The sequence below is a fragment of the Ranitomeya variabilis genome, chromosome 5 (assembly GCF_051348905.1).
Source record: "Ranitomeya variabilis isolate aRanVar5 chromosome 5, aRanVar5.hap1, whole genome shotgun sequence".
Taxonomy (NCBI): domain Eukaryota; kingdom Metazoa; phylum Chordata; class Amphibia; order Anura; family Dendrobatidae; genus Ranitomeya; species Ranitomeya variabilis.
This window is the reverse complement of record NC_135236.1, coordinates 275,753,462-275,776,770: the sequence shown is the minus strand read 5'-3', so window position 1 is coordinate 275,776,770 and position 23,309 is coordinate 275,753,462. Positions and strand designations below refer to the sequence as shown.

Here is a 23,309-nt window from a genome sequence, read left to right as displayed (position 1 = left end):
ACAGACGGCAGGTCAATAAACAGCTGCAGAACCTAAGGTGGTGGCCGCCTTCTTCCCAAGGAAAAGGAAACCAAAGGGACCCTCCAAAGAATGGAATGGCTGACCACCAAGGATGTTCAGAGAGACAAAGTGGTCGAATATCTGAAAGTGGCAGTTCTACTCACCGTACAAAGCTAAGGAGCATGAACAGTAGTAGACGTAGTGATGGAGGGTCAGACTCTGGTCAGTTGCTAGTCTCGACTGTAAGTGGGACTAATGACCGCACCAACCATGGGTGGCGACCCTGGAGAGAAAGGTCGAGTAAAGAGACAAACTTGACTAAAGGTTTGGTGACACAGACAGACTGTGACTTAAGGGCCAAAGCTCAAGGCCTACATGTTGACCGCTGGGGGCGGGGTAAACTCAACAACTGGATGGTTGTGTGTGATGCTCAAAACCGACTGAGACGGTTCTCTCGACTGGTAGGGCAAGGTAACGTGCGTGACATATCTCGTGACCCCACGTGTATGACAGGTGTTCAACCCCACAAGCTTGAACAGAGGGGGGGGATATGTGATGCAGTGACCCCTGTAACAGGTAGGGGGCGCTGCATGGTCTCCCCGGTGTGTGCACGGAGTCGTATTGAGGCCGTGAGAATCGACCTGCAGTTATGTCAGGATCACGTGACCAGCCCAGGTGATCCATTACTGTGGGTGTGCTTATGGGTACATAATGTAGCCAGGGTGTGGGTCACGTGGTTCCTGAGTGGTTCCAGTGTTTGGATCTGAATGGTCCAAGTGCAAGGTCCTGGAAGCCTGTGTTGGAAGACCTGGGAGGAGGCTTCCTGGAAAGCACATGGTTTGGACCTGGTGGCCTGTGGTGTTGGACTAAGTCCTGAATAGCACCCAGACAGGCCACATGCCTCTGTGTTGGACGGTCCCAGGTGGGATGGACGTTCTGAAGACCACAGTGTGATCATGGTCCTGGACAGTCTGGGTTAAGTGCTCCTGTGACTGGAGTCTTCTTGGAGCACCTGAGAGACTGGGGACCTGGATGATCGGTGATCGGTGTTGGGGAAGCTACCGGCCTTCGGTGGCTCTGGACTGACTGATGTGTGCCGGCCAGGCAAGTTGGTGAACCCCGTAAGGCAGTTTCCCCAGGAGAGAGGACTGACAAGGAGTCGGCAGATGGCGCAGGAGCTCCCATAAGGTACCTCCACAAGCTGTTGGTGCTTGTAACGTGTACTGTGTGGAACCCACGGCAACTGGTCAGTGAGCACCAGCGTGTTTAGTTGCCCCAGAATAAGGGCCTGAAACTTAAAGTGAGGTCCTGGTTCAGTAGGTAAATGGACTGCTCATGGTATGGTTTATGAGGCATAATAAACCGTATGGACTGTTTTGTTTTTAAAACCCGTGCCCGTGTGCTGAATGTCGCGGCCAAGCGAGTGTTCCCCAACACAATCAGTAAGAATAGTCTTACAGCGCGTTTCGCGTTTTGTGTCTTCACCGCTTCCTCAGGGGGCGTCATTTGTTACTATTATTAATAGTGATGAGCGAATATACTCGTTACTCGAGTTTTCCCGAACGCGCTCGGGTGTCCTCCGAGTATTTTTTAGTGCTCGGAGATTTAGTTTTCTTCGCCGCAGCTAAATGATTTACATCTGTCAGCCAGCTTGATTAGATATGGGGGTTCCCTAGCAACCCCCACATGTGCTTATGCTGGCTAACAGATGTAAATCATTCAGCTGAGGCGATGAAAACGAAATCTCCGAGCACTAAAAAATACTCGGAGGACGCCGAAGCGTGCTCGGGAAATCTCGAATAACGAGTATATTCTCTCATCGCTAATTATTAACCTACAAAGTAACCCCATATATGCAGATTACCAGTGTTTTTTGATATGACAGGTTCCCTTTAAATTTCTCCCTTGGCTGCAGTTTGCTATAAAGAAACAAAAAAAAAAAAAAAAATTGCGGGATTCGACTTCCCGAGTCCATCAGCTAGTCACCGCCACTGTTTCCAGTATCTGGCACTGGCTGCGGCACTGACATAACCTTGACAGTGCCACAAAGAATTGGTGAGCTCAGCAGCTTTAGTGGGGTGTACCTGTGTACAAGTTGTATTTTAGAGGATTATTTTTATTATTGATCAACAACTATGTTCTCAGTCAACCCAAAAGACTCATAAATATCAAAGCTTAATATTTTTGGAAGTTGGAGTGGTTTTTTTTTTTTCAGATTTGGCTATCTTAGGAGGCTGTTTGTGCAGGTAACTATTACTGTGCAGAATTATTAGGCAACTTAATAAAAATCAAATATATTCCCATCTCACTTGTTTATTTTCACCAGGTAAACCAATATCACTGCACAAAATTTAGAAATAAACATTTTCGACATGCAAAAACAAAACCCCAAAAAATTAGTGACTGATATAGCCACCTTTCTTTATGACACTAAACAGCCTTCCATCCATAGATTCTGTCAGTTGCTTGCTCTGTTTACGATCAACATTGTGTGCAGCAGCCACCACAGCCTCCCAGACACTGTTCCGAAAGGTGTACTGTTTTCCCTCCCTGTAGATCTCACATTTTATGAGGGACCACAGGTTCTCTATAGGGTTCAGATCAGGTGAACAAGGGGGCCATGTCATTATTTTTTCTTCTTTGAGACCTTTACTAGTCAGCCACGCTGTGGAGTAGTTGGAGGCATGTGATGGAGCATTGTCCTGCATGAAAATCATGTTTTTCTTGAATGATACCGACTTCTTCCTGTACCACTGCTTGAAGAAGTTGTCTTCCAGAAACTGGCAGTACGTCTGGGAGTTGGGCTTCACTCCATCCTCAACCCGAAAAGGTCCCACAAGTTCAACCAGCCCATCCCAGTACCCCACCTCCACCTTGCTGGCGTCAGGGTGGAGCTCTCTGCCCTTTACTGATCCAGCCTTTAGCCAATCCATCTGGCCCATCAAGAGTCACTCTCATTTCATCAGTCCATAAAACCTTTGAAAAGTCAGTCTTAAGATATTTCTTGGCCCAGTCTTGACGTTTTATCTTATGTTTCTTGTTCAAGAAACCTTGGGCATGTCCCTGAGTATCGCACACCTTGTGCTTTTTGTTACTCCAGTAACATTGCAGCTTTGAAATATGGCAAAACTGGTGGCAAATGGCATCTTGGCAGCTTCACGCTTGATTTTCCTCAATTCAATGGCAGTTATTTTGCGCCTTTTTTGCTCAACGCGCTTCTTGCGACCCTGTTGGCTATTTGCCATGAAACGCTTGATTTTTCGGTGATCACGCTTGAAAAGTTTGGCAATTTCAAGACTGCTGCATCCCTCTGCAAGACATCTCACAATTTTGGACTTTTCAGAGCCCGTTAAATCTCTCTTCTGACCCATTTTGCCAAAGGAAACGAAGTTGCCTAATAATTAAACACACCTTATATATGGTTTTGATGTCAGACAACACCCCTCCTCATTACAGAGATGCACATCATCTGATTTAATTAAATGGTAGTTGGCTCTCAAGCCTAAACAGCTTGGAGTAGGACAACATGTATAAAAAGTATCATGAGATCAAAATACAACTTGCCTAATAATTCTGCACACAGTGTAGGTGCTGAGCTCACCGATTGGTTATACTGTTGAGGTGACACCAGAAAGGGGAAGTACAGAACATTTTGTTTCTTTATAGCAAACTGAAGACAAAAGAGAAATGTAATTGAAAGGGAGTCTACACTATTATCACATAGAGATTAACAGTGGATTTGTATAAGTGTAGGGTTCAGGAAAGTGAGAGCCATGATTAGTGACAACTGCTCTATAAAATGCTGGTCAGTGTGATTATACATGACTGATCAGAGCAGGTCTGTCAGGAGCGGAGAGGGAGGGGGAGGCAAGCAGATCACTGCTATTTGGAAATCAATGGGCTGGAAAGAGCTGGCTAGCATCTTAGCTGTTAACACCTCTCCTGGACTGCAACTCCTGCGCAAACTCACCAGGCTGCAGTAGCCGAACTTGGAAACAAACTATGTAAGATAAAAGTTCTCACAGTAGTAAAATGAAAAAAGCAGGTGTATTACAAACGTTCTTATTTTCATGCTGTCTAAGGGTATGTGCACACGTCAGGATTTCTGGCAGAAATTTTCCTGACAAAAACCGGACATTTCTGCCAGAAATCCGCATGCGTTTTTACCGCGATTTTACCACGTTTTTGACGCGTTTTTTCCCAATGCATAGAATAGCAACGCGAAAAAAACGCAAAATTAATGAACATGCTGCTTTTTTTACTGCAATGCGTTTTTTTCGCGGAAAAAAAAAGCACCATGTGCACAAAACATGCAGAATGCATTGTAAATTATAGGATGCATAATGTATGCCTTTTTAATGAGTTTTTATAGCGTTTTTATCGCGAAAAAACCTGAACGTGTGCACATACCCTTAAGCAATTTAATAGCACGAGAATACGCCTTTAAAAAAATATTAGGGGAAAAAATAGTTTCATACTTGACAAAAAGAAAATATCACCTAAAATGCTTGTTAGAAAAAAGAAAAAGCTTTAAATTCACATCTCGCTTTTTAACAAAGGTTTATAAACATTGAAGAAAGGATATGTGCAAAAGCCTCACAGACAATACTTGGTCTTCTATTTTTGATAACATGAATCACTCTATACTCCCACTTTGCAAAATGAAAGAAAGCAGATAAATATTATGGCAAAATCCCAATTCATAAACCTGCACTTATCACTGCGCAATGGCATCTTGTGTTCACTGCTCGTAAGCGCTCAATAAGACGAAAGTTTTATACTGGTAGGAGATAGTTGACGAACATTGTTTCATAACGTACAGGTCACGACCACAAAAGACCTTCTGGGTCATGTAGGGATAAATAATATTTCAGCATTTCCACGAATTGCAAGTAAGATGATAAACATCCAATACAATCCATGCAACTGTGGCACGATAATACTGATACAGAGAAAACCTGCGTTAATATCAAAGCCTTCTAACCCCAGCTTGGAATGATCTGATTCAGAAATTCTGCAAGGTCATAAAGCTTATCTGACAATTAATCTATTCCAAGCATTAAACTCTCCAACCGCACAGCACCCAGGGGCTCAGACCAGCTGCAGTAAACATTTTGCTATTAATTAAAATCCCAGCATGCCCTGCAAGGCGGACCTATAATTCCTAAACTGGAGGTCAGCTTCCAGCACCCCTGGATGTGGGTTTTTTGTTTTGCCCCCATGAAGACAAAATTAAATTGTGCATTTATTGCAATTAAAATTCTAAATCATATTAACATCTAAAGAACTTAAGAGGTTAAAAAAAAGTGTATAGAGTTAAATGATCACTAACAAATTTGGACAGTTTTTCATTTCGAGCCCCTTGGACAGACCACTGTATGACTTGAGTTTGACCTGAAAGCCAAACACTAGTTAGTATTTGTATGTATGCAAGGTCTTAAAGGCTTTTCTGGTTTTCATGTAAATCTTTCCACAATAAAAAGACACTCAACTTTCTAATATGATTTGTCTGCTTAAATCCTCATTATAGTCAAAATCCAGAACATTCTAGTTTATATCCAGAGGCTCAAAACCTGTACGGACCTAATCAAGTGCAACATTTCACAGCTGAAAAGAATATATGTTTGGAATCTGTGCAGACAAGCGGTTTTACCACAAGCTAAATAAGCTGAGCGGTGAGCTCAGCAGCTATAGTGGGGTGTACCCGTGTACACACAGTGCCCAGTACATAGATGCTGAGCTCACTGATTGGTTATACTGTTGAGGTGACACCAGAACGGGGAAGTACAGAACAGTTTGTCTCATTATAGCAAACTGAAGACAAAATAGAAATTTAAAAGAAAGAGAACAGCCTCTGATGAGTCTAGAGCAGGGTTCCTCAACTCCGGTCATCAAGAGCCACCAACGGGTCACGTTTTCAGGATTTCCTTAGTATTGCACAGGTGATAGTTGCATTACCTGGACAGGCAAGCATTCAGGCTCCTGTGCAATACTAAGGAAATCCTGAAAACATGACCTGTTGGTGGCTCTTGAGGACTGGAGCTGGGGAACACTGCTCTAGACTGTTATCACATAGAGATTAACAGTGGATTTGAACAAGTGTAGGGCTCAGGAAAGTGAGAGCCATGAAAAGTGACAACTGCGCTATAAAATACTGGTGAGAGAGAGTGATTACACAGGTCTGATAAGAGCAGGTCGGTCAGGAACTGAGAAGAAGGGGAAGGCAAGCAGATCACTGCTATTTGGAAATCAATGGGCTGGAAAGAGCTGGCTAGCATCTTAGCTGTTACCTCCTCTCCTGGACTGTAATTCCCGTGCATACTCGCCAGGCTGCAGTAGCCGAACTTGGAAACAAGCTGTACACTATATCCAGGGGCTCAAAACCTGCACAGACCTAATCAAGTGCAGAGAGCAGAGCACAAAATCTAAACTGGAAATCTACTGCAATATTTAACTGTATGCCAATATATGTTTGGAATATTAGACAAAATCCAAAACCAATAAAAAAAAGATATAAACTTAATTAGCGGGTAACCGAAAACTGTGCAGACAAGCGGTTTCAACACAACCTAAACAATTTTGGTGGTAAAACTACTGTTAATCCGCAAAGTTGGGTAGCTATTAAAGAATATACCGTATATATATATATATATATATATATATTTTATATATATATATTATATATATATATATATATATATATATATATATATATATATATATATATATATATATATATATAAAATCTGCAACGATTTGGAGTAAGGCCATGTGCACACGTTCAGGATTTTTCGCTATAAAAACGTGATAAAAACGCGAAAAAAACGCTTACATATGCCTCCTATTATTTACAGGGTATTCCGCATTTTTTATGCAAATGTTGCATTTTTTTCCGCGAAAAAAATCGCATCGCAGAAAAAAAAGCAACATGTTCATTTAGGCCATGTGCACACGTTCAGGATTTTTCGCGTTTTTTCGCTATAAAAACGCGAAAAAAACGCTTACATATGCCTCCTATTATTTACAGTGTATTCCGCATTTTTTGTGCAAATGTTGCATTTTTTTCCGCGAAAAAATCGCATAGCGGGAAAAAAAAGCAACATGTTCATTAAAAATGCGGAATTGCAGAGTATAACCATTTTTTTTATTATTTTTAAACATGCTATCTTTTACTATAGATGCTGCATAAGCAGCATCTATAGTAAAAAGTTGGTCACACTTGTCAAACAGTATGTTTGACAAGTGTGACCAACTTGTCAGTCAGTTTTCCAAGCGATGCTACAGATCGCTTGGAAAACTTTAGCATTCTGCAAGCTAATTATGCTTGCAGAATGGTAAAAAAAACACGAAAAAAAACGCAAAAAAAAAAATGCGGATTTCTTGCAGAAAATTTCCGGTTTTCTTCAGGAAATTTCTGCAAGAAATCCGGACGTGTGCACATACCCTTAAAATGCGGAATTGCGGGGATTCCGCACACCTAGGAGTGCATTGATCTGCTTACTTCCCGCACGGGGCTGTGCACACCATGCGGGAAGTAAGCAGATTATGTGCGGTTGGTACCCAGGGTGGAGGAGAGGAGACTCTCCTCCACGGACTGGGCACCATATAATTGGTAAAAAAAAAAAGAATTAAAATAAAAAATAGTGATATACTCACCCTCTGATGGCCCCCGAAGTGTTCCCGCCTCTCCGGTGCATGCTTTCTCTTCCGTTCCTATAGATGGTGTGGTTCAGGACCTGTGATGACGTCGCTGTCTTGTGATTGGTCGCGTGACCGCTCATGTGACTCACGCGACCAATCACAAGCCACGACATCATCGAAGGTCCTGAACCACACCGGCATCTATAGGAACGGACGCCGCTGAGGAGATTGGCTGTCTGCAGAGGGTGAGTATAACCATTTTTTTTATTTTTAAACATTCTATCTTTTACTATAGATGCTGCATAGGCAGCATCTATAGTAAAAAGTTGGTCACACTTGTCAAACAGTATGTTTGACAAGTGTGACCAACCTGTCAGTCAGTTTTCCAAGCGATGCTACAGATCGCTTGGAAAACTTTAGCATTCTGCAAGCTAATTACGCTTGCAGAATGCTAAAAAAAAAACACGAAAAAAAAAGGAAAAAAAAACGCAAAAAAAAAAAATGCGGATTTCTTGCAGAAAATTTCCGGTTTTCTTCAGGAAATTTCTGCAAGAAATCCGGACGTGTGCACATACCCTCAATTTCATGTCAAAGCGGTTTTCAGCCACATCAACACCTCATACTAGGGCAGTGTTTACATGCACCTTTTTTATGCAAATGAAATATCGGATTACGTACCGGTAATGCTCTTTTATAGAGCCCACGACAGCACCCACTGAGAGAGGGGATCCGCCCCTGGGAACAGGAAACCTACAGAGAGATAAAAGGGGCGGCCCCCCCTCGCTCCTCAGTTGTTTTACAGAGAATAAGGAGGAACCGCCGCCAGGCTTATTAGTTCAACAGGTTCAGTTATATATACATATTTACAACTTCATAGCCTCTTACTCTATTATATACATCTCCCTACAAGACACCACGTGCAACTAAATAAAGAAAAGGGAGGGAATCGAATGGGTGCTGTCGTGGGCTCTATAAAAGAGCATTACCGGTACGTAATCCGATATTTTCTATTCGCCACGACAGCACCCACTGAGAGATTTACAGAGATTATAGATTGGGTGGGTTAACTGAGTCAAGAACCGAAACCCCAAAGGTTAGATCAGAAGCAGCAGATAGGTCTAGTCTATAGTGCTTATAGAAGGTATTAGGCGAAGACCAAGTTGCAGCCTTACATATAAGGTGTATTGGCACGTTCGCTCTTTCTGCCCAGGAAGTCGACACGGCCCTAGTGGAGTGTGCTCCGATATGCAGAGGAGGATCTCTTCCCTTAGATTTGTACGCCAAGATTATAGCATCCCGGATCCAGCGCGACAGTGTGCACTTTGTGACTCTGGATCCTTTGTTTTTCCCCTGGAAAGACACAAAGAGAGACCTACTCTCCCTCCAGTCCCTAGTTCTTTCTATATAGGTTAGAATAGCTCTTTTAAAGGGAACCTGTCACCTGAATTTGGCGGGACCTGTTTTGGGTCATATGGGCGGGGTTTTTGGGTGTTTGATTCACCCTTTCCTTAACCGCTGGCTGCATGCTGGCCGCAATATTGGATTGAAGTTCATTTTCTGTCCTCCGGAGTACATGCCAGCGCAAGGCAATATTGCCTTGCGCAGGCGTGTACTCCGGAGGACAGAGAATAAACTTCAATCCAATATTGCGGCCAGCATGCAGCCAGCGGGTAAGGCAAGGGTGAATCAAACACCCCAAAACCCCGCCCATATGACCCAAAACAGGTCCCGCCAAATTCAGGTGACAGGTTCCCTTTAACGTCTAGGGTATGAAGCCTAGCTTCTTCTGGAGTCGAGTGGTTCTCATAAAAGGTAGGTAACAAGATCTCCTGAGACCTATGAAAACTAGTGGCTACCTTAGGGAGATAACATGGATCTGTTTTTAAAACTATTCTGTCAGAAGTCACTGATAGGAATGGAGGATCTACTGATAAGGCATGGAGATCACTCACCCTTCTGGCAGATACTAATGCCACTAGTAATATCGTTTTTAATGAGATATGCTTCAGAGAGGCTGTCTGAAGAGGCTCAAAAGGGCTTTGTGTCAATGCATCCAGGACTAACGTCAGATCCCACTGAGGAATCTGTGGTACTCTAATAGGTTTTGATCTCTCGCAAGCAGAAATAAACCTAGATATCCATCTATTGCCTGCAATATCAGAATTAAATAGAGCTCCTAGAGCCGAAATTTGGACCTTTAATGTGCTAACCGAGAGTCCCAAGTCCAGACCCTTCTGTAGAAATTCTAATATTGAGAATATAGGAACTTCCGAAGAGAGTTGTGCAGTATGGAATTCAAGAAATTTCTTCCAAATCCTAACATAAATTCTGGTAGTGGAAGGCTTTCTACTCCTCATGAGGGTATTTATTAGCCCCCTAGAGAACCCTCTAAGCTCTAGTAATTGCCTCTCAAATTCCAGACAGTCAAGTTCATTCCTTTCACTTGAGGATGTAGGAACGGCCCCTGAGATAGAAGGTCTTTGGTCTGAGGCAGAATCCAGGGGTCTGAAATTGACATCGCTCTGAGCCACGAAAACCATGGCCTCTTGGGCCAGAATGGGGCTATCAGAAGGACTCTTGCTCCTTCTTCCCTTATCTTTCTTATGACCACTGGCAGTAGATTCCATGGAGGGAATGCATAGGCTAGGTCGAATGCCCATGTTATATGGAGGGCATCGAATATGTCCGGATTGTCCTCTCTGCATAGAGAGGCGAACATCCTCACCTGACGGTTTGCTCGTGTGGAGAACAAGTCTATCTGGGGTACACCCCATTTGGCTGTTATTAACTTGAACACTTTCCTGTTGAGCATCCATTCCCCCTGATGCAGAGTGTGGCGGCTGAGGAAGTCTGCACGAAGATTGTCTATGCCTCTGATATGAACTGCCGACAAGGATAGTAGGTGACCTTCGGCTAGCTCCATGATGTCTGAAGCAACTCCCATAAGATTTTCTGACCGAGTACCTCCTTGACGGTTCAGATAGGCCACTGCGGTTGTGTTGTCGGAGAAGACCCTTGTGTGAGAGCCTCTCAGCTGAGGGAGAAAGTGGAGCAGGGAATAAAATATAGCCTTCAACTCTTTTACATTAGAGGAATTCTCAAGCTCTGCATAAGACCAGAGACCCTGGGCTACCTGATCCTGAAAGTGTGCTCCCCAGCCATCGGGACTAGCGTCCGTGGTAACGTTAGTGGATGAAGTGATAACCCATAAAACTCCCTTAGATAGATTGTCCCAATCTAACCACCATGCAAGGGAGTGTATTACATCTGACGTTAGAACGACTGTGTCATCCAGCTTTCCTTCCCTCCTAATGTCCTCTTGTAATACAAATTTCTGTAGCTGTCTAGTGTGGAATTGCGCCCATTGGACAGCGGGAAGACAGGAAGTCAGGGAACCTAATAAAGACATGGCATTCCTCAATGACATACTACGCTTACTGATGGCTATACTCACTTTATGTATTATGGTGGTCTTTTTCTCATCAGGAAGCCTACATATCTGGTCAACTGAGTCCAATAGGAGCCCCAGAAATTTCTGACATGTCACAGGCTGGAGCCTGGATTTTTCCCAGTTTATAATCCAGCCCAGTTTTTGCAAAGAAAATACTACTTCCCCCAACCTCCTCTCACACTGTAGGGAATCTCTACCTACAATCAACAGGTCATCTAGATACGGAATTACTAGTGTGTCCCTTACTCGTAGGAAGGACATTACCTCTGATAGTAATTTGGTAAAAACCCTTGGAGCCATGGATAAACCAAATGGCATAGCCCGGTATTGTAGGTGACAGACCTGCCCCTCTATAACCACTGCTACCCGGAGAAATTTTTGGTGTAACTGGTGTATGGGGAGATGGTAGTAAGCATCCTTAAGATCCAATACTACCATGTAACAATTTGGAAACAAATTTTTAATAGCTGAACGAATAGATTCCATTTTAAATGTTCTGGGTTTTATAAAGGAATTTAATTTTCTCAAATTGATTATGGTTCTGAAAGAGCCGTCCGGCTTAGAAATTAGAAATAAGGGGGAGTAGAAGCCCTTCCCTATCTGGGATGGTGGTACTTTTATTAATACGTGTTTGGATATGAGGGATTTAATTTCCGTTTCAAGGGCCTCCTGCTGAGGCCTAGATTTTAAGGATGTAAGAAGGAAGGAATCCGGAGGTGTTTGGATGAAATCTAAAGCGAGGCCTGAAGAAACTAAATTGATGGCCCACGGATTGACCGTTATTTCCTTCCATTGCTCTGCAAAGTGTAGAAGTCTAGCTCCCACTGGCAGAACCGGGTCAACGGAATTTATCCGCTGGCTTAAAGGGACGTTTATTGAATAGATTTCCTTTTTGTTTGAATTCTTTATTATTATTCCATCGGTCTTTAAAGCCTCCCTTCTTGCCGAATGGTGGCTTCCTGAACGCCCTTCTGTAAGAAGGAATAAAGGGATTAGGGAACCCCTTCTTCCTTTCACCCGCCTTAGTGAGTATTTCGTCTAATACTGTTCCGAAGAGGTACTCACCCTGACAGGGTATGGCACACAATTTAGACCTGGACTGGGCATCTCCTTTCCAGTTTTTTAGCCATAAGGCTCTACGAGCCGTGTTAGTAAGACTGGCCGTTCTGGCCGCTAGACGGAGTGAGTCAATAGAGGCATCAGAAATAAATGCCGCAGCCCCCTTAATTAAAGGAATAGCGGAGCGCAATTTTTCCCTGGATACTCCGGTTTTAATGTTTTGGTCCAGCTGGTCAAGCCAAACTAGCATAGACCTGCTAGTAGAAGTGGCTGCAATTGCAGGTTTAAAGGCCGTTACACAGGCTTCCCATGACTTTTTAAGTATTGTGTCAGATTTCCTGTCCATAGGATCTGATAAGGAACCTGCATCTTCAACTGGCAGGGAAGAACGGCGGGAGGTGGACGCCACCGCCGCATCCACTTTAGGTACTTTGGACCAAGTGGTCAAGTCCTCATCATCAAAGGGGTACCGCCTTTTACACGAGACTGGCACAAACCCCTTTTGTCCTTTACTCCATTCCCGTTTAACCAGGTCCTTGATGGCCTGATTCACTGGAAACACATGGCCTTTTTTCTGTGAAAGACCAGCAAACATAGCGTCCTGAGGTGTCTGAGGTTCCTTAGACTCTGCTACCCCCATAGTACCTCTCACTGACTTAATCAGATTATTTACACTGTCTGTGGGGAAACAGACGTAATCCTCCTCATCCGAGGAGCCTGATTTCTGAGAAACGTCTGAGCTGACCTCCCCACTTTCTGCTGACGTGTCTGCTGCTGCTGCAAGGTGTAATCTATGCAACTCTGACATAATTTTTTAATATAGGAGTCCGGCAGGGGCTCAATACACATCGCACACTGCTTGTGCCTAGATTTCTCCGTCCGCTTACCCTATAAGATAGAAGTAGGAGAACTACCATTAGCCCCCATAAAGCCAGCTACACATTTACCCAGGAGTAAGGTTAAATACCGTCTGCCGGGTTGTACGATCAGCTTTCGGTGCAGAGCGGCCTGACTTTTTCACAGATTTCTCAGCGGAGTCACTTCTCTTTGAGTGTCCACTGCCTTTCTCTTTGGCATCACCACTAGGCAGGATTAAATCCTCCAGTGGGCGCTCGATATCCTCCTGGGACGACATGTTGCGCAACCAGGAGAGCTCTAAACTGCCTTATATAGCACCGCCTGTGCTACACAGCTGAGAAAGCACTCCCCCCTTTTTTTTTTTTTTTTTTGTACCTGACCATAGAGGAGATTAGCGATTAGTCCAGGTGTGTGGCCAGCAGTCTCCTTCTCCAGCCGCAGATGCTTGTAGTAATTACCGGCAACCGCAATGGCGCCTATAGCCGAGCCCAGGCTGACCTCGCGACCTCGGAAGTTCCACTAAGCATTTCCGGGACGCCGATGCTACTGCGCATGCGCCGGCGTCCCTGCTACATGCTGGAAGACGCCGCACCTGCAGCCATGTCAGACATTCAGTATCTCCGCTCCGGAGCACCAGGAGGGGAACCAACCACCGGGGAGACGCCAGCACCACCGCAGCTCCATATTTCTTAGGAGTATATCCTCTTACCTGCCCAGGACCCGGGCCGGCCGAGGTAGGTGCCGCTCCGCATCATTGGTGGCCCATACAACAGTGTCCCAGCAGGGAGACTGTTGACAGCATCAGCAGACGAGGGGTCCACAGGATCATCCCCCGTCTCTGTTCTACCCGCTCTGGAGCCCCTGCCGCTCAGCAGAGTCGTACAGGCGGCAGTCCAGGCGGGTTTTTCCTCTTCATACTCCATAGAGTCTTCTCTGTGGGTTCCCGTCTAGGAACAGGAAACCAACTGAGGAGCGAGGGGGGGCCGCCCCTTTTATCTCTCTGTAGGTTTCCTGTTCCCAGGGGCGGATCCCCTCTCTCAGTGGGTGCTGTCGTGGCGAATAGAAAAAGCTCCTTTTTGCAGTACAAGCAAATACCGTCACACAGTGCCATTTTAATCGCTACGACGGTACGATTCGTGACGTTCTAGCGATATCCATACGATATCGCAGTGTCTGACACGCAGCAGCGATCAGGGATCCTGCTGAGAATCGTACGTCGTAGCAGATCGTATGGAACTTTCTTTCGTCGCTTGATCACCCGCTGACATCGCTGGATTGTTGTGTGTGACAGCGATCCAGCGATGTGTTCGCTTGGAACCAGGGTAAACATCGGGTAACTAAGCGCAGGGCCGCGCTTAGTAACCCGATGTTTACCCTGGTTACCAGCGTAAACGTAAAAAAAACAAACAGTACATACTTACATTCCGGTGTCTGTCCTCCGGCGTCTCAGCTTCTCTGCACTGTGAGCGCCGGCCAGCCAGAAAGCGAGCACAGCGGTGACGTCTGACGTCACCGCTCTGCTTTCCGGCCGCTGTGCTTACACAGTGCAGAGAAGCTGAGACGCCGGAGGACAGACACCGGAATGTAAGTATGTACTGTTTGTTTTTTTTACGTTTACGCTGGTAACCAGGGTAAACATCGGGTTACTAAGCGCGGCCCTGCGCTTAGTTACCCGATGTTTACCCTGGTTACCCGGGGACTTCGGCATCGCTCCAGCGCCGTGATTGCAACGTGTGACCGCAGTCTACGACGCTGGAGCGATACTCATACGACGCTGCGACGTCACAGCGATCAAAATGGCACTGTGTGACAGTACCCTAAGAGATTTCAGAAAACTTATGAGCACACTTTTTTTCAGGCCAAATTTGAGGACTGCAGCATTTCTGAATTCAGTAGCATGTGAATCCTTACAGCGTTTTTGCAGCCTTTTTCCGTGAATAAAGATCAGGAAAAATCAATGATTGAACATGTACATGTCCAAATGAAGCCTTAAAGAAGCACTCCTCCCATCAAAATGTTGTCCTCTTAATATATTGCAGCCATCATATTCTACAGCACTGACTACTTTCAATGGCTCATTTTGCTTTTCTGCCCAGCTAATAGTTCTCTTTTCCATTAGGTCTAAGGGTACCGTCACACATTGAAATTTCCATCGCTACGACGGTACGATTCGTGACGTTCTAGCGATATCGTTACGATATCGCAGTGTCTGACACGCAGCAGCGATCAGGGATCCTGCTGAGAATCGTACGTCGTAGCACATCGTATGGAACTTTCTTTCGTCGCTTGATCACCCGCTGACATCGCTGGATCGTTGTGTGTGACAGCGATCCAGCGATGTCTTCGCTTGTAACCAGGGTAAACATCGGGTAACTAAGCGCAGGGCCGCGCTTAGTAACCCGATGTTTACCCTGGTTACAAGCGTAAAAGTAAAAAAACAAACCGTACATGCTCACCCGTCGGTGTCCTTCAGGTCCCTTGCCGTCTGCTTCCTGCTCTGAGTGCCGGCCGGAAAGTGAGAGCAGATCACAGCGGTGCTGCGATCTGCTCTCACTGTACGGCTGCACTCAGAGCAGGAAGCAGACGGCAAGGGACCTGAAGGACACCGACGGGTGAGTATGTACTGTTTGTTTTTTTACGTTTACGCTGGTAACCAGGGTAAACATCGGGTTACTAAGCGCGGCCTTGCGCTTAGTTACCCGATGTTTACCCTGGTTACCCGGGGACTTCGGCATCGCTCCAGCGCCGTGATTGCAACGTGTGACCGCAGTCTACGACGCTGGAGCGATATTCATACGATCGCTGCGACGTCACGGATCGTGCCGTCGCAGCGATGAAAATTTCAATGTGTGACGGTACCCTAAGACATCACAAGATTAAAAGCTGACTAGCTGAATCCTTCTAAGCTCTATGTAGAAACAGGAGGTCAATTTTCCCTGTATGAGTCATCAGTCACTGCACACATCATTGTCATTGGTAGAGGGGAGGAGGGAGAAACTGGGTCAGGAGCTGAAGAGAGGAATCATTTCTGCAAGGACAGGAGATTTCATGTTTCTACATAGAGCCGAGAAAAGAGGAGCTATCTGTGTAGAAAGGCAAACTGAGCAATTGTTAGTACACAATGCTATATAATATGATGATTGCAATATATTAAGAGGATAAAAATTTGGATGGGAGGAGGAGTGCTTCTTTAAAAAAGGTTGGTTGTGGAGCAGGAGGAGGATTTTAGTTAAGGATTCTCATAACACTGGATATGAAAATGGCCATTACAAACTGAACGAAACAAATGTCAGATGCAACAAGGCCTAGGCTCACAGTATAACAAATCTCAGACTTGTTCACAAAAGTTACAATGAGAATTTTCTTATGTTCCATTTACGATCTTAAAGAGATCATGAGATCATGTAGACGGATGTTGTTCTAGTACAGGCATCAGATTTTGATAATCAAATTACAAAATGGGAAAAAAAACAAGTTATTAAAAATTCCAGGGAGGATTATAAAAGAAGAAATAAAAAAGGTCAGACAAATATAAACCTTAAGTGTAGCTTTAATCTCGGACACTAAGCTCAGGGTATAAACAGTAGCACCATGTCTAACTTTAGTAACAGCCAAAAGCCATAACTATAACTGGATATGTTAGAAATATATTATGACTGCTGTAATCTCAAAGGCCCAGCAGTAAACAGAGTGCTAAAAGGGCAATCTAGCCCTGTCTTATAAAGCTCAGGCTTTACAGATGTTTTTCAGTTTCTTTAGCTGGAAAGGTGATGTTGGGGAAAAAAACAAATCTGCATTTTTACGCATGGCCCCACCAGCACTATACAGCTCAATTTAAAGGGGAGACTGCATTGTGTAATATGCTCAGATAAGCATCATCAATAATGATGAAATTACCGATTCTCTCTATTGCACTTTTACAGTGGTTGTCTCACCTTCTAATATGGGTAATATTCCAAAGTGCTTATATTAAATAAAGAATAAAGCAACTTTGCAATTTATCTCTTATTAAAACTCCCCTTGGTTCTCAAGATGCTCCTCCCCTGCTGTAGAGGCAAAGCAGCACAGAAGAGTGTACAGTAGCTGGGCCAGCAGATCATCCATGCCTGGTCCGAACTAGCAATCATCCAGCAAGCAGGAGACCAGGAGGCAAGGGAGTGCTTCGCTCCTGAAGCTGGAAGGGGAGAATAACACTTTAAAGGGAACCTGACACCAGGTTAGGCTGATAAAATATACGGCCACTGCCTTTCAGGGCTGATATTCAGCATTCTATAATGCTGTATATCTGCCCCCAACCTGACCTGGAAGAACTGAAAAATAAATTTTATTATACTGACCTGCGGGGCGGTCTGGGCCGATAGGTGTCACTGGTCTTGGTCCAGAGCCTCCCATCTTCTTATGATCGCCACTTCCTCCTGTTGCTTCTTGTGGATGACGCGTCCCTTCGTCATCCACACAGGCTCCCTGGAATTGCGCTCCTGCTCAGGCGTACTTCTCTGCCCTGTTGAGGGCAGAGTAAAGTACTGCAGTGCGCAGGCGCCGGAAAAGGTCAAAGAGTTCTGCAAAAGGTCAAAGAGTTCTTCCAGGTCGAGTTGGGGCCTTATATACAGCATTATAGAATGCTGTAGATAAGCCCTGAAAGGTTATTGTCATGTCTTATATCAGCCAGCGCCTACTAGACAGTCACGTCACTAGACAGGACGCGGCCTCGCTCTATACAAGTGTACGGGGCAAGGCAGCGCCTACTAGACTGTCACATCACTAGACAGGACGCGACCTCGCTCTATTCAAGTGTACGGAGCAAGGCAGCGCCTACTAGACTGTCACATCACTAGACAGGACGCGACCTCGCTCTATTCAAGTGTACGGAGCAAGGCAGCGCCTACTAGACTGTCACGTCACTAGACAGGACGCGGCCTCGCTCTATTCAAGTGTACGGAGCAAGGCAGCGCCTACTAGACTGTCACGTCACTAGACAGGACGCGGCCTCGCTCTATACAAGTGTACGGGGCAAGGCAGCGCCTACTAGATCGTCACATCACTAGACAGGACGCGACCTCGCTCTATACAAGTGTTCGGAGCAAGGCAGCGCCTACTAGACTGTCACAACACTAGGCAGGATGCGGCCTCGCTCTATACAAGTATACGGGGCAAGGCAGCGCCTACTAGACGGTCACGTCCCTAGACGGGACGCGGACTCGCTCTATACAAGTGTACGGAGCAGTCTACAGGGCAAGGCAGCGCCTACTAGACATTCACATCACTAGACGGGACGCGGCCTCGCTCTATACAAGTGTATGGCGCGAGGTGGCGCCCATTAGACGGCTTCTGCCTGGTAGTCCTCTAGCAGCGGCTTATATTATTTGCTCCCACATAAGGTATTTTAGTTCCACTATGTTACATTTTTCACCTTCCCCAACATCTGTGGGCCTGAGACCCATATACAGATTACAGACTCCACCCTAAAATACACACATTTGGACAATTTATCTAATCTTTATGGCTGTTTACAAGTGTCTGTAAGCTTCATAATTGTAGTAATCTCCTCTAAAAATTAATATGGATTTAAAAATATGGTACAGTATGTGCTTATAGTGCGAACCTTACATCAGAATGGATTAGTATTTACATCTGTAGGATACCCCATACCAGCATCTCAGAAATATATAAACAAAGACCATAATAGACCCCCCATCAGTTGGGTGCAGAAGGGGTTACACAAATCAGACTAAGCTAATCCTTCTGAAGAACTGACTTTGTAAGCACATCTCAATTTGTGTGCAACTGGCAGATAAGGGCAATTTCCCGGTTCCAGTTGGCTTAGTAGCTCCTGGGATAATGCTCCATTGTCTCATAAAGGGCTTTCTGTGGGACAAACAGTAAGAGCACTTTGGGATCTTTCCAAGACTAGTTGCTATGGAGAAGCACCTATGACAAATTACCAAACCATTTCCAGAAACATATGCAACAAAACCTTGCCCTAGAGACTTGTCACACAGTAAGGACAAGCAAAACAACCTGCTCAGAATGCAGATGCTGCAGAAGGATTTTGGCATCTATACCATGTAAAGAGTGTATATCTACTATATATATATATATATATCTACTATATATATATATATATATCTACTATATATATATATATATATATATATATATATATATATATATATATATATATATATATATATATATATATATATATCATAGTGTGTAAGGGGAAAAAGCGAGATGTCAGCGATTGGCATTCAATTACTTGGTTTAATCCTTTAAATATATAGACTGTATATGGGTATGCACTGAGAAAATAAAAAATGTTTTCCACCTATCCCTGACAACAGAAAATACAACTTCTTGTTAAAGCCCCCCCCCCTGCATTTACTTACATGCCACCAATAGTAACTGTTGCACAGGTGCGCTCAGGAAATGCTGGAGTCGTTTCTGTGGCCGCGCTAGCGGGTCGGATGTAATCCACATTTACATTCACCTAGAGACAAATGGAAACAGGTTTTAAGATTTCATACACATCCAGAAAAACATCAAATAAACTTCCAACCATCAACCAGCCTTATGATCATTGAACATCCACATCACAATGTAACATTCCCCTCATACAGCAATGGATAGCTTCTCGATTCAATTATCCAAACCCATAAAGACTTTCCAAGGAATCCGTTATGTATGCACGCTAGTTTACAAGCTTGCCCCAGGTTTACCGGTTACAATCTGGACCACTGTGCCCTGAGGGTCTCCCCATGGCAAGGAAGGCGAGAAAACGTCTTAGTTCTAGTCCTCGACTTTCAGATCACACACACAGTCAGCCTGTGTACTAAGCATGTCAGAAATATACTGCTGTTATACATTAACAACAAGCAAGCAGAGTGCTTGTGCAGCAATGTGCAGCGCGCTCAGCAGTGAATAATCACAGGCTGCCGATCACACTGTAGTGTTCTCTCTCACTGACATCACAGGCCTGTTTCACATTAGCGTTTTGAGAAGCTGCGGAGGGCTGCGGACATCCTCTGTGAAGCCCCGCCCTCGGCGGCACCTCCGCCGCTAGCACCGCCTACTTCTCCATGCGACCCTATCTTTAACATTAGGTACGCAGGTCGTGTGGCTGTATGCGGATGATTCCGCATGCGTCGTTTTGACAATGTGACGACCAGCGTAGGACGCAGCTTGTAGCAATTTATTTTTTTTGCCGCATCGTCAAAACGACGCATGTGGAAGCATCCGCATACAGCGGCACGTCCTGCGTACCTAATGTTAAAGATAGGTACGCAGACCGCATGCAGAAGTAGGTGGAGCTAGCAGTGGAGGTGCGGCCGAGGGCGGGGCTTCAAGGAGGAAGTCCAGCCCTCCGCAGCTCCTCAAAACGCTAGTGTGAAACTAGCCACACACTCATCAAGCCAGGAAATGGGAAATGACAGCCTTCACACAGCAGCTAATGCTAGCGAGCCCTCCCAATCTACTGTGCTTACTGTAAAGACCACAATCAAAGACGCTATTCTAAGAAAAAGACCACAAACCTTAAGACGTAAAGGGAATGTGACGACAGGACATGGCAGATTTTTTTTTTATTTTACAGTTTGTTTTTTAAATTATTCTTATCATTATTGGTGATCAGATAACGTGCTGGGATAAGGTGCTATCTGAGCATGCTCAGATACATGAGTGACTTCGGCATGCTCAAATAATATGTTTCAGGCTCCTCGGCTGCATGTCTCCCGGCTGTTACACAGCCACAACACATGGAAGGAATGGCCTGTTTGTTAGATGATCCCTGCATGTGTTGTGGCTGTCTAACAGCGGAGAGAGATGCACAGGGACTTAAACATATTATTTGGGCACGCCGGAGACACTCGTGTACCTGAGCATGCTCAGATAACACCTTACCCCAGCACGTTCTCTCACCGCTATTCATCTAATATATAAAGCTGAATGTGTGTGTATGTATGTGTGTGTGTGTATGTCCGGGATTGGCATCTGCACCGTCGCAGCTACAGCCACAAAATTTTGCACAGTCACACGTCTGGACCCCGACAGCGTCATAGGCTATGTTGTGAGGCGAAATTTTAACCCCGCGCGTTCCAATTCACCAAATAATTTTGCCCCTATCTACATAATGGGGAAAAAGTGAAAGGAAAAGTGTTTGAGGTGAATTGACAGCTGCCAGATGTGAACAAGGGGGACTTAAAGAGTGAGAGCGATGGCGCCAAAGAGTATATACCGTACAGTTGCTAAGGTGGGGCCCCAACATGGGATAATCACCACACACGGGGATATGAACACACACACAAAATGCACCACAAACTACCACGTGCTTGAACACATATATCACCCTCAGCACACATTTCACCACACATACACCAACCTCGCCACATAAAAGACGAAACACAAAAGTCGCCGCTCAAAACTCGCCACATGCAAAACTCGCCATATGCAAAACTAGGCTGACGTGCAAAACTCACCTCATGGAAAACTTGCCACACGCAAAACTTGCACACGTGGAAAAATTGCCACATGCACAAAAGTTGCAACACATGCAAAAGTTGCCTCACACAAAAATTGCACATACTCAAAACGCACCACACATAAAACTCGCCATGCGCAAAACTTGCTGCACACAGCTTGCTACACTAACCTGTCACATGCAACTTGACAAACAAAAAGTTGCTACACGCATGTCGCCACACAAAACTCAACACACACAACTTGACACATGAAACTCGCCCTAAAACACACACAAGTCTGGTATTATCCTTCAAAAATAAAAATCTGATTAATAAGCAGACAAACTACAAGAGCAACAAATGTGCCATATAGGAAATACGGCAGCTATCAGTCACATGACCTGTCTATTATGTGTATGTGTGAGCTAATATATACTGCCAGGGGGGAGGGCTTCCTGTTGGCTGGGGATTTATCAGGCTGCCAATTTAGCTTACAAATACTGAGGTAAAAATACTGACCAAATAACGTGTGAACGAGGTCTAATACAGGAGGAGATGACACACAGGTATATACTATACACAGGAGATGACACACAGGTATATACTATATACAGGGGAGATGACACACACGTATATACTATATACAGGGGAGATGACACAGGTATATACTATATACAGGATGAGATGACACACTGGTATATACTATAAACAGGGGAGATGACATACAGATACATACTAAATACAGGGGAGATGACACACAGGTATATACTATATACAGGCGAGATGACACACAGGTATATACTATATACAGGGGAGATGACACACAGGTATATACTATATAAAGGAGGAGATGACACACAGGTATATACTATATACAGGAAGAGATGACATACAGGGACATACTATATACAGGAGATGACATAGGCACAAACTATATACAGGGGAGATGACACACAGATATATACTATATACAGGAGGTGACACACAGGTATATACTATATACAGGAGGAAATGACACAGGTATATACTATACACAGGGGAGATGACACACGTATATACTATATACAGGAGGAGATGACACACAAATATATACTATATACAGGAGCAGATGACACACAGGTATATACTATATACAGGAGGAGATGACATACAGGTACATACTATATACAGGAGGAGATGACACACAGGTATATACTATATACAGGAGCAGATGACACACAGGTAAATACTATATACAGGAGGAGATGACATACAGGTATATACTATACAGGAGATGACATACAGGTATATACTATATATAGGAGCAGATGACATACAGGTATACAGTATATACAGAAGAGATGACATACAGGTATATACAATATACAGGAGATGACACAGCAGGTATATACTATTTACAGGGGAGATGACATACAGGTATATACAGGAGATGACATACAGGTGTATACTATATATAAGGGAGATGACAATCATGTATATACTGAGGGGAAAATGAGAGGTGTGAGGTGAAAATGAGGGGTGTGAGGTGAAAATGAAAAGGTGTGAGTGCAAAATGAGATGAGTGAGGGAAAATAGGGGAGTGATCGGAAAATGACAGATGTGAGGTCGAAATGACAAGTGTTAGGGGGGAATGAGGGGAGTGAGGGGGAAAATAAGAGGAGTGAGGGGGGAAAATGAGAGGTGTAAGGGAGAAAATGAGAGATGTGAGGGGGGAAAATGAGAGGCGTGATGGGAAAAAAAGAGAAGTGAGGTGCTACAACTAACCACAGATATTTACTATGCCCAGGCAACGCCGGGCTCTTCAGCTAGTTATCTATAAAAAAAAAAATCTTGCAATTTTCAAACTG

The 23,309-nt window shown here is 44.5% G+C and overlaps 1 protein-coding gene and 1 long non-coding RNA gene across 3 annotated transcripts in view; one reads left to right on the top strand and one right to left on the bottom strand.

The window, feature by feature from the left end:
- The window catches only part of SND1 (staphylococcal nuclease and tudor domain containing 1), a 1,031,482-nt gene that overhangs the window by 649,428 nt on the left and 358,745 nt on the right, over positions 1 to 23,309 (bottom strand). For both annotated transcript variants that reach the window (XM_077264371.1, XM_077264369.1), the window contains exon 12: positions 19,396 to 19,496. In XM_077264371.1, coding sequence (XP_077120486.1) covers positions 19,396 to 19,496 — 101 coding nt within the window. The remainder of the gene's footprint in view (positions 1 to 19,395; positions 19,497 to 23,309) is intronic.
- The window catches only part of LOC143775803 (uncharacterized), a 287,434-nt gene that overhangs the window by 188,087 nt on the left and 76,038 nt on the right, over positions 1 to 23,309 (top strand). The window lies entirely within an intron of this gene.